Source organism: Lacerta agilis, chromosome 11, assembly GCF_009819535.1.
Source record: "Lacerta agilis isolate rLacAgi1 chromosome 11, rLacAgi1.pri, whole genome shotgun sequence".
NCBI lineage: Eukaryota > Metazoa > Chordata > Lepidosauria > Squamata > Lacertidae > Lacerta > Lacerta agilis.
This window is the reverse complement of record NC_046322.1, coordinates 61,261,866-61,274,156: the sequence shown is the minus strand read 5'-3', so window position 1 is coordinate 61,274,156 and position 12,291 is coordinate 61,261,866. Positions and strand designations below refer to the sequence as shown.

The following is a 12,291-nucleotide window of genomic DNA, read 5'->3' as shown; positions in this document are numbered from 1 at the left end:
AGGATGAGATGGTTGGACAGTGTTCTCGAAGCTACCAACATGAGTCTGACCAAACTGCAGGAGGCAGTGGAAGACAGGAGTGCCTGGCGTGCTCTGGTCCATGGGGTCACGAAGAGTCAGACACGACTAAACAACTAAACAACAATTTTAGTGCTAAAGATTTAATTAGTACCAGCCTTACTTTGTTGAGTTTCTATCTTATATGTTTTATACACAATGTCTGTTCTGAAATTGTCTTGTCTGTTATGCCTAATAAAGGTTATTGAATTGAAAATTAAACAACAACAACAACAACAACAACAACAACAACAATGTATGTCATTCCAGAAAGTTTTGATCTTTTTACAAACCCACCACATATGTTGCATGATTCCACCTGATTCTCCGCATCTCACATCTCCAACATGTGTTAGGGACACTTTTGTACATTTTGGAGAGTTTAGAAGGGGTTAAATACCAGAGGTATAACATCTTTTGAAGGTTCTCCTTAACGTATAGCATGTCGTAAAGTTCCAGTTTACTACTCATAGGTGTTCCCATTGGCTCATCTCTATGTTGTAACCAAAGTCTTGGGCCCATGTGATCATTGCAGACTTAACCTCCTCCTCCTTGACTTCCCAGTATATTTCGGAGAGGGTTTTAGTTTTAGAATTTACTAGATCTGATTCAAATCTGGAAGTCTCTGTTGAAAATCCTCTTTTTTATCACATTTGAAGGTTTCAAATAATTGATAATATTGGAACCAATCCAAGACTTGATCTCTTAATTCTTTGAAATTTTTAAATTTTAACTGGTTCTCTTCCTCTATTAATGATGATTTATAGACAGGCCAATTTGTGTTTGTGTTTTTCCTTTTAACTGCAAGGGCTTCAGTTGGCGAGATCCACCATGGAACCTTAGGCTCGAGAAGGTCCTTATATTTTTCCCAAATGACACAGAGGGAATTCCTGATGACGTGATTCAAAAAATTCTTAAGAACTTTAACCTTTCTGTAATCTGCTTTAAATTTCTCATGTCATATTATTCCTTCATTCAGTAGCTTCAATATTTTTACATGGTGTCCTTTAGAAGTGCCAAATAGTAATCATTTGCTTTTATGTCAGTGGATTTTGCCTGCTATTTGTAGTGCAAACACAACTCTATCCCATTCAGTATACTCCTTGGATAAAGAGTGCTCAATTCTCAATAATGTCATTCTTAACTTAGAATTTTAGTTTCTGCTAGTATTAGAAAATGGCCAAAGTAAATGGAATAATTAATAATAAGAGATTTAAAGCTACACATTAGTTTCTGCAGATGAGTTTAAATACCTTTGATGTCAGTAGCTGAAAAAAAAATGTGATTCTAAAATCTGAATGTTGTGATTTTGTATGGCCATTTATGGCTGCCATATAACCAGAATGTAGTTGTTGATTTGAATATTATAAATCATGCACAAATTGTGTCAAAATTAAGTCCCGCTGAGTTCAATGGGTATCACATCCATGTAAGTTCATATACATCTGATTTCAACCTTAGTCTTGGATTTGCTAACAAAACTATAATCCATAATAAGGCATAGTATGTGGGAGTAGATCAACCACCTCACCTTGATAGAGTAAGTTGGCATCTATGCATGCAAACAACTGGACCATCATGATGGTGTGGTGTTCTGTGATGTCTTTTTAGGGTGGCAAAATCAATGAAAGTCCCCGTGTATGAAACACCAGCAGGCTGGAGGTTCTTCTCAAATCTGATGGATTCTGGTCGATGCTCGCTTTGTGGAGAAGAAAGCTTTGGCACTGGTGAGACAACATATGTTCTATGCAGCAAGACTATATCAAATGCAATTCCATTGTGGTTTATTGAGAATTCTACATTTTAGTCTAAACCTGCATTGTGACAACCAAACCCAATGCTGCTTAGCCACCATCTAGGGTCTCATTTAAACATTGTAGTTTCCTGCCTGTATTGGAAAAAATACATGGTAAATGGGCTACTTCATCTTGGTGGCTAAAAATTGTGAAGGCTTGCATTTGTCCATAATCTGAAAAAAAATCCTTTCTACTGCACAATTGATCAGGAATCTGTCAAATGCCCTTGAAAAACTCAAGCTTTTAGATATTTTCAGAAGTACAAACTGAAAGAGATAGCCCATATAAATTCAATTATATGCTTCTTGCTAACTGTTATGGGTAATCAGCTTGCCATTCCCATCCTATAACACCAAAAATGCATCAGATCTAACCTCGGTCTTTCAATCATGTATTTTTTAATGCTTTGTTTACTAGCATTAACATGCAATGAAAATACTTTTTTTACATATGAATTTAAAAACACCCATTTCCCCCCTCATAAGCATGCCTAACTTCAGTAAATCAGCGTGTATGTTTTGTTGTTTGTTTCCAGAAAATATTTTTTAGTTCAGATGGGCAGCTATTTATGAGACCTGTTCATAAGGCTGCTGGGTTGAAGCCTCTGCAAATATTCTTAAGATAGTATTTGGCTTTGCATTAGTCATAGTAGCAAGATGAAAGAGTCAAAGTTTCAAACTGATGGTATTGTAGTGTATAATATGCCTAACATGTTTTAACTATGTGTCTACTTGGAATCCTTGGGTGATAGCCAAGTAAAGAGTCGACCCACTAAAATCAATGGACTTAACTCACTTGATTTCATTGGGTTTACTCAGAGTATGACTAATATTTAATATCACCCTGTGTCTCAGGGTTGCCCCTGCTGATCCTGCATTCTCAGTTCTGTATTTGAGAGGATTTCCCCATATTGAGTGGGCTGCTTTGTAGTCAAGCCAATAGGAAAGAATGGGATTTCCATCTGTCTGTGTGTTTACATGTCAGGGAGGTTGTAAGGTTTGTTCTCTCTCATCACACGAGAGAAAGTAAACCTCAACTACTACAGGAAATGAATGGGGCGCGGGTGGCACTGTAGGTTAAACCACAGAGCCTAGGGCTTGCCGATCAGAAGGTCGGCGGTTCGAATCCCCACGACAGGATGAGCTCCTGTTGCTCGGTCCCTGCTCCTGCCAACCTAGCAGTTCGAAAGCACGTCAAAGTGCAAGTATCTGAAGAAGTGTGCATGCACACGAAAGCTCATACCAAGAACAAACACAGTTGGTCTCTAAGGTGCTACTGGAAAGAATTTCCTATTTTGTTTCGACTATGGCAGACCAACACGGCTACCCACCTGTAAAGTGCAAGTAGATAAATAGGTACCGTTCCGGCAGGAAGGTAAACGGTGTTTCCGTGTGCTGTTCTGGTTCGCCAGAAGCGGCTTGGTCATGCTGGCCACATGACCCGGAAGCTGCCTGTGGCCAGTAAACAAGATGAGCGCCGCAACCCCCGAGTCGTCTGTGACTGGACCTAACGGTCAGGGGTCCCTTTACCTTACCCTTTACCACAGGAAACACAAGCTGTGTAGAAGCTTTTCTTATTGCAATGGAACAGGACAGCTTTTGTTATTTTTAAGTAGCTGTCAATAGTTATTTAGTTAGTAAAAATTTATGTTAGCACTTTATTAAGAAATGTCATATAAGTATGTGTACTGAACTGTAAACATATGATTGGTTATATAAAGAACACTTTGGAGATTGAGATTAGCAGTAATGTATAAATTTAAGGTGGGGCTTTCCCCTCCCATGATTACTTGTTTTAGCAATATGAGCTTTTTCTCTTCTATGTTAGCATTTGGTTTTCACAACATTTCCCCATATGTTCCCCATATCTGGCAACTCAGCCAAATACCAATAATAAATTCTTTACCCACATTGGACAATAGAGGCACACTGTGGCAGTTTCATGCCATGCTGGTCTAAACTTTCTAATTGCCCAAAAAGTGATTTGCCTTTCTCTATGATTAAATGTCCTGCAAAGCTGTACCCAAACAACAATTACAGGTAGGTAGCCGTGTTGGTCTGCTGTAGTCAAAACAAAATAAAAAATAAAAAAATTCTTTCCAGTAGTACCTTAGAGACCAACTAAGTTTGTTCTTGGTATGAGCTTTCGTGTGCATGCACACTTCTTCAGATACAACGTCAGCTTGTTTATCTTAGTAAACTGTAAACTGTAAACTTTCAGAAATGTAAAGCCTAGATTTAAAGGAGACTTCAGCCTGGTAAAAGGACAACCGGTTTTTTTTGGAGGGGGGGTGCCACTTGGCTGTGTTCTCAGGCTTGCTTTCTGGCAGCAGATCCTGGAGGTCAACTCATGCTATTGGAACTTATTCCTTTTTTGTAGCAGCAGAAGGGAGTTTGTCAGATGAAGTTAGTAAGTCGTGGGCATTATGAACAATGACTTGGGCTTTGAAAAAGAAGGTGCAGCAACAGCCATCACTGCCCAAAGTTTCATCAGCAAACTGTTAATCACTGTTAAGAAAGCTGTGCACATGATTTATATGTTTGATCTAATCCTACTTGTCAGCAACAGGAATAATTTTTTACTACATCTCCAAGCTTATATGAACAGCAGACAGGTCCTTGTGTAGTAAACTGAATATGAAGAAGTCCTAAATAAGGAGAAAGAAATGGAGCCGTGCTTCTTATAAACTAGTGATATATTTTGGATAACCCAGCAACTCATAATTGAGGATTTGCCCAGGCATGTGAGAGGAGGGATGCCGAGCCTGGGGGCCAAGCAAGAGGAAGGCACGAGAAGAAGTCTGGTTGAAAAGGGGGGTATCTGTGGCAGGTCAACACAGTACCCTAGATCAGGGACACACTCGGGGATTTCTAAATAGGGACCAGGGCATCAGAGATTGCCATACAAATTGTCACCCCCTTCCCCCAAAAAAGAAAGTTGCTGCCATTTTGATACTGAAGAGGCATTATTCAGCTGGCAGCTCCTGTATGTGGAAGGAGTCAAAGAGTTGTAAACACCTCTGAATGCCACAGAGGGAGCTGCCTCAACTGTGAAAGAAAGGGGAGGACAGGAGAATTTTGATGGGAAATCCAGCGCTTTGCCCCTGATATATTCAACATAAGATATTAAGACATACAGCAGAGAAATAAAGATGATACAAGATGATGCAAAAAGTGATGAAAGACAGAACAGTAGATATAGAAATCATGAGCATGAAAGCAGCAGCAGAAACCTCAGGAATAGATGACATTGCACAGAACAACAACAACAAATATTTATTTATACCCCGCCCTTCCCCGCAAAACCAGGCTCAGGACGGCTAACACCAATAAAATCACAACAAAAACATAAAACAATTCATTAAAATACAGATTAAAATACAATTTAAAATTTTAATTTAAACTGCAGCCTCATTTTTAAGTAGCCCACCAATCACACCAAAAGAATGAAACATCAAGGTTAAACTGAAACCAACCCAAAGGCCAGGTGGAACAGCTCCTTCTTGCAGGGCCTGCGGAAAGATGCCAAATCCCGCAGGGCCCTGGTCTCTTGTGACAGACCGTTCCACCAAGTTGGGGCCAGTACTGAGAAGGCCCTGGCCCTAGCTGAAGCCAACCTAACATCCTTGTGGCTCGGGACCTCCAAAAAGTTATTATTTGAGGACCTTAAGGTCCTACCCGGGACATACCAGGAGAGGCAGTCCCTTAGGTAGAAAGAATTATCAGTGCAAGAACTTAGTGTTTGCATTCTGATTTTTCATAACTAATGCGGATTCTCTGCATTGTTCCTTCATTTCCCACTGTGTGAGATCTTTGCATATTACATGTTAATTTTTCATGCACTCTTGTGTTTTGAGGAATTAGACCATTGTGAACAGAATTTTCCCCCATCTGGGTGGATTACAAATACATCAAAGCTTTTTCTGAAAGAAGACCTCTGTTACCTAGTATAACAATAATTCTTAATTCAACAGTCAGGCAATACTGTACATTTATTAGGATCAACCAAAATGTCACAAATAGTGAGCAGGTTTTCTAGAACAAAGTGATAAGCATATCTATTAATTTGTAACCTCTGTTTGATGTTTCTGAATCCATCCATTCTTATCAAACAACTTTGGATCAAGTTGGGTTGTTGTTTTTAAACAAAAATGACCTGAACACCAGGAACACAACTGGAAAATAACAGAGGCTGTACAGATGTGCCATTTTGATTTAACTTCTTGGCCTAAGGTAGTCTACTTAACAATAGAATCATAGAATCATAGAGTTGGAAGAGACCACAAGGGCCATCCAGTCCAACCCCCTGCCAAGCAGGAAACACCATCAAAGCATTCCTGACAGATGGCTGCCAAGCCTCCGCTTAAAGACCTCCAAAGAAGGAGACTCCACCACACTCCTTGGCAGCAAATTCCACTGTCCAACAGCTCTTACTGTCAGGAAGTTCTTCCCAATGTTTAGGTGGAATCTTCTTTCTTGTAGTTTGAATCCATTGCCCCGTGTCCGCTTCTCTGGAGCAGCAGAAAACAACCTTTCACCCTCCTCTATATGACATCCTTTGATATATTTGAGCATGGCTATCATATCACCCCTTAACCTTCTCTTCTCCAGGCTAAACATACCCAGCTCCCTAAGCCGTTCCTCATAAGGCATCGTTTCCAGGCCTTTGACCATTTTGGTTGCCCTCCTCTGGACTCGTTCCAGCTTGTCAGTATCCTTCTTGAACTGTGGTGCCCACAACTGGACACAGTATTCCAGGTGAGGTCTGACCAGAGCGGAATACAGTGGTACTATTACTTCCCTTGATCTAGATGCTATACTCCTATTGATGCAGCCCAGAATTGCATTGGCTTTTTTAGCTGCTTCATCACACTGTTGACTCATGTCAAGTTATTGTCTACCAAGACTCCTAGATCCTTTTCACATGTACTGCTCTCAAGCGAGGTGTCACCCATCCCGTATTTGTGCCTTTCATTTTTTTTTGCCCAAGTGTAGTACTTTACATTTCTCCCTGTTAAAATTCATCTTGTTTGCTTTGGCCCAGTTCTCTAATCTGTTAAGGTCATTTTGAATTGTGATCCTGTCCTCAGGGGTATTAGCCACCCCTCCCAATTTGGTGTCATCTGCAAACTTGATCAGGATGCTCTCAAGCCCATCATCCAAGTCATTGATAAAGATGTTGAATAAGACTGGGCCCAAGACAGAACCCTGTGGCACCCCACTAGTCACTTCTCTCCAGAATGAAGGGGAGCCGTTAATGAGTACCCTTTGTGTTCGGTCAGTCAGCCAGTTACAAATCCACTGAATGGTAGCCTTGTCCAGCCAACATTTTACCAGCTTCTTTACAAGAACATCATGGGGCACCTTGTCAAAGGCCTTGCTGAAATCAAGATAGGCTACATCCACAGCGTTCCCTTCATCTACCAGGCTTGTAATTCTGTCAAAAAATGAGATCAGATTGGTCTGACATGACTTATTTTTCAGAAACCCATGCTGACTTTTAGTGATCACAGCGTTCCTTTCTAGGTGCTCACAGACCGTTTGCTTAATGATCTGCTCTAGAATCTTTCCTGGTATTGATGTCAGGCTGACTGGGCGGTAATTGTTTAGGTCTTCTCTTTCCCCCTTTTTGAAAATAGGGACAACATTTGCCCTCCTCCAGTCTGCTGGCACTTCGCCTGTTCTCCAGGAATTCTCAAAGATTACTGCCAGTGGTTCTGAAATCACCTCTGCCAGTTCTTTTAATACTCTTGGATGTAGTTCATCTGGCCCTGGAGACTTGAATACATCTAAACTAGCCAAGTATTCTTGTATTGCCTCCTTACTTATTCTGGGCTGTGTTTCCCCTGCTGAATCATCTGCTCCATATTCTTCAGGTTGGGCATTGTTTTCTTTTTTGGATAAGACCGAGGCAAAGGAGGCATTGAGGAGTTCTGCCCTTTCTCTATCTCCTGTTCGCATTTCACCATCTTCTCCTCTAAGTGACCCCACTGTTTCATTGTTCTTCCTTTTGCTACGGACATACCCATAAAAGCCCTTTTTGTTGCTTTTAACCTCTCTAGAAAGCCTGGGTTCATTCTGTGCTTTAGCTTTTCTGACTTTGTCTCTACACGTGCTGGCTATTTGTTTGAATTCCTCTCTGGTGACTTCCCCCTTTTTCCATTTTTTGTACATATCCCTTTTAAATATTAAATCAGTTAAAAGTTCTTTAGATAGCCACCCTGGCTTCTTTAGGCATCTTCATGTTTTCGTCTCATTGGTACTGCTTGAAGTTGTGCTTTTAATATCTCCCTTTTAACAAACTCCCATCCATCATGAACTCCCTTCCCTTTTAGTATTACTGACCATGGGATCACACCCAGCATTTCCCTAAATTTTCTGAAGTCTGCTTTCTTAAAGTCTAGAATTTGAGTCTTAGTATGCTTGGCTGCTCTGTTCCGCTGTATAATAAACTCCAGAAGAGCATGATCACTCCCACCTAATGATCCTGCCACTTCTACCCCACTTACCAAGTCATCACTATTGGTTAAGACCAGATCTAAAATGGCTGATCCTCTTGTTGCTTCTCCCACTTTCTGGACAATGAAATTGTCTGCAAGGCCAGTGAGGAATCTGTTAGACCTTGTGCTCTTGGCTGAGTTTGACATCCAACAAATATCAGGATAGTTGAAATCCCCCATTACTACTATCTCACTTCCTTTTGAATGCTTGGTCATCTGTTCCAGGAAAGCATCATCTGTGTCCTCAGTTTGGCTTGGGGATCTGTAGTAAACTCCCACAATGAGATCACTGTTATTTTTCTCTCCCTTAATTTTGACCTAGATACTCTCAGTTTGGCTTTGAAGTTTTAAATCCTGGATCTCTTCACAGGTATACACATCCCTGACATATAATGCCACTCCTCCTCCTTTCCTGTTTGGTCTATTTCTTTGAAATAGATTGTATCCCTCTATTACTACATTCCAATCATGAGACTCATCCCACCAGGTTTCAGTGATGCCTATTATGTCGTATTTAGTTTGCTGTACCAAGAGCTCAAGCTCATCTTGTTTATTTCCCATGCTCTGTGCATTAGTATACAGACATTGAAGACCATTGATCATTCCCCCTAGTCTCTTATTTAAGGATTTTTTATTCCCACCACTAGGTCTGCATGCTGTTTACTCCATTTGGTCCTTGACATTTGGATGATCATCTTCAGCACTTGATAGACTCCTTCCTTCAGGACCACTGTCACCCTCCCCCACATAAGTCAGTTTAAAGCCCTCCTGATGAGGTTTTTGAGATGGATCTTTAGTATGGATCTTTTCCAGGGAACAGAGTCAAGACTCTAATCCCCCTTATAAAGTGAATTAAGAGCTACTATACACCAAAACCTTTATTTTCCATATTCAGTATTATATTTTAACATGCAATGTAATTTTTTATATTTTTCTCTTAGGATCCGACCACATTCGAGAGAAGGACGGACTTTGGGCTGTCCTAATTTGGCTGTCAATCATAGCAGCTCGAAAACAGAGTGTGGAAGAGATTGTCCGAGAGCACTGGGCAAAATTTGGCCGCCACTACTACTGTAGGTGAGAATGGCTGCTCTATAGAAGAGTCAGTTGCATAATGCAATGAATTGTGTGTGTGTGTTTGTAGAGAGAGAGAGAGAATGCAGTGCCTATAGGACCAAATTAACAAATTATAAATTATAAAAGTAATCATTCATATGTAGAGGTGATTATGGTCAAACCACAACCGACAGCTTAAATCTACTACAGATATATGCAATGCTGATTTGTGTTTTGGTAATGAGAAAGGGGGGGGGCATTGTAAAACTCCTGCAGGCAGACATGGATTTGGTATGAATTATTTTGTACGTGCTCTGGTCCATGGGGTCACGAAGAGTCGGACACGACTGAACGACTGAACAACAACAAATTTTGTAGATTACAGCCAAGGCATGGAGTTTGGTTTAGAATCTTTCAAAAGAAAGCAAGGCCAAACAAACTATTTTAATATGAACGGTATGTTCATAAAACTAGAAAAATTATTAATAAGTCATATTGTGCCTTTGGGAAAGCAATGTTATTATAGGAGCTGTGGCAGAACAAAAGAGTTACATGCAGTCCTTAGCAAAAAATTGTAGAACTCTTTAGGCACTTATTGTGTAAAGAGATTGTGGCCAGCACCAGGACCCCATCAGCTCCTGATAATATTTTGCCCTCTGAGGTCGCTTAGGTACCCCTCTAATACACCCCCATAACTCTAATAAGCTGATAACTTGCTGTTCCCAGTCATTTGTTGTTGTTCAGTCGTTCAGTCGTGTCCGACTCTTCGTGACCCCATGGACCAGAGCACGCCAGGCACGCCTATCCTTCACTGCCTCCCGCAGTTTGGCCAAACTCATGTTAGTAGCTTCAAGAATACTGTCCAACCATCTCATCCTTTGTCGTCCCCTTCTCCTTGTGCCCTCCATCTTTCCCAACATCAGGGTCTTTTCCAGGGAGTCTTCTCTTCTCATGAGGTGGCCAAAGTACTGGAGCCTCAACTTCAGGATCTGTCCTTCTAGTGAGCACTCAGGGCCGATTTCCTTGAGAATGGATAGGTTTGATCTTCTTGCAGTCCATGGGACTCTCAAGAGTCTCCTCCAGCACCATAATTCAAAAGCATCAATTCTTCGGCGATCAGCCTTCTTGATGGTCCAGCTCTCACTTCCGTACATTACTACTGGGAAGACCATAGCTTTAACTATACGGACCTTTGTTGGCAAGGTGATGTCTTTGCTTTTTAAGATGCTGTCTAGGTTTGTCATTGCTTTTCTCCCAAGAAGCAGGCGTCTTCTAATTTCGTGACTGCTGTCACCATCTGCAGTGATCATGGAACCCAAGAAAGTGAAATCTCTCACTGCCTCCATTTCTTCCCCTTCTATTTGCCAGGAGGTGATGGGACCAGTGCCCAGGATCTTAGTTTTTTTGATGTTGAGCTTCAGACCATATTTTGCGCTTTCCTCTTTCACCCTCATTAAAAGGTTCTTCAATTCCTCCTCACTTTCTGCCATCAAGGTTGTATCATCAGCATATCTGAGGTTGTTGATATTTTTTCCGGCAATCTTAATTCCGGTTTGGGATTCATCCAGCCCAGCCTTTCGCATGATGAATTCCCAGTCATAGAAGGAAGTTAAAATTGTCTCCATTTCAGATATATTTTTCTAGCCAATGAGATTATGCCAGAAATTAACATGTAAAGCAAGGAATAAAGTCATTTGTCCAAACTGTACTTGGTTAATGTGGATGAAAGCATGGTGCTTTCAACCTGCCTGTGGAAATTTATGGAAAGTGTGACGGCACATTGAGTGGGTGGGCCCAGCTGTGAATCTATGATGGATAAACCCAAGGCTCCGGAGACAGAGGTCTGTCTTTAACTTCTTGCTCAGAGGCTTGGAGGCTGTAATGCTGGGCAGAGTTTGGGAGGTGGCAAAGAGCTTCCTCAAGGTTTAGTGTGTCAAGAAATGACCTTATGCCTTAGCAACTTTCTATGTGCATTTTCATAGATTTGTAGTGCATTGGTTTCATTTTTCCTGTCAACGTATTCTCCATTAAACTTTACAAGTAGGACCTGCAACAAAATGTTGCAGTGTGTAGTTCTCCTGGTCAGGATGCCAGCCAGCCACACCCTATTCGAGTCTCCCCTCCCCCTCCACGCAACCCCTGTTTTCCATTTCCCCCTTTCCACAGTGAGGGCTTATCCACACTTCTGTTTGCCCTGCCACTTCCCCCACGGAAACTTGTGCATTAGTGCTGAATGAAAACCAATGGCAATGGGGTTTTTCACAGAGGGCCTTTTGCTCTGATTTAGTGCTAAATTGTCAGGGGAAAGCAGCAGGGGAACGGCAAAACTGTTTGGATCCTGCCTAAAAAGCACGGGACAAGCGGGAAACTGCTCAGATTCAGGCTCCCTAGGCGCAGGGCAAGCGCAAGTCAGCATTTCATGCCAACTGAGCATGCTGCCAGTTCTTGGCTCCCAGTTCCTCTCCCCTTGTTTAGGGTTTTTCCTTTAACAATTCAGCACTTCTACAAACCTTCCTCTTGTGCATGAATGCTGTTATTTTCTCTACAATCACACTTGAAGGGTGAGTTTGCTGTTAGTACTGTATTAGGCATTTGGTGTAGACTGACCCTTGCCATGGATACACAGGTTTTTAATACGTTGTTATTCCACATGTTTCTGCTATTATTTTAATTCCTTCAATTCAAGATTTGATTATGAAGCTCTGGATCCCAGGACAGCATATTTCATAATGAGAGACCTGGAGGCTTTGATCACTGACAAATCTTTCAGTAATCAACAATTTGCTGTTGGAAGCAATGTCTACAGTGTGCAAAAAGCAACCAGCTTTGAATATGTGGATCCCGTTGATGGGACTGTGACCAAAAGACAGGTAGGAAAGGCAA

The 12,291-nt window shown here is 41.3% G+C and overlaps 1 protein-coding gene across 1 annotated transcript in view; it reads left to right on the top strand.

Moving 5' to 3' along the window:
- PGM5 (phosphoglucomutase 5) overlaps window positions 1-12,291 on the top strand; it is an 83,655-nt gene that overhangs the window by 48,273 nt on the left and 23,091 nt on the right. The window contains exons 7-9 of the mRNA XM_033164171.1: window positions 1,669-1,784; window positions 9,294-9,429; window positions 12,095-12,278. Coding sequence (XP_033020062.1) covers window positions 1,669-1,784; window positions 9,294-9,429; window positions 12,095-12,278 — 436 coding nt within the window. The remainder of the gene's footprint in view (window positions 1-1,668; window positions 1,785-9,293; window positions 9,430-12,094; window positions 12,279-12,291) is intronic.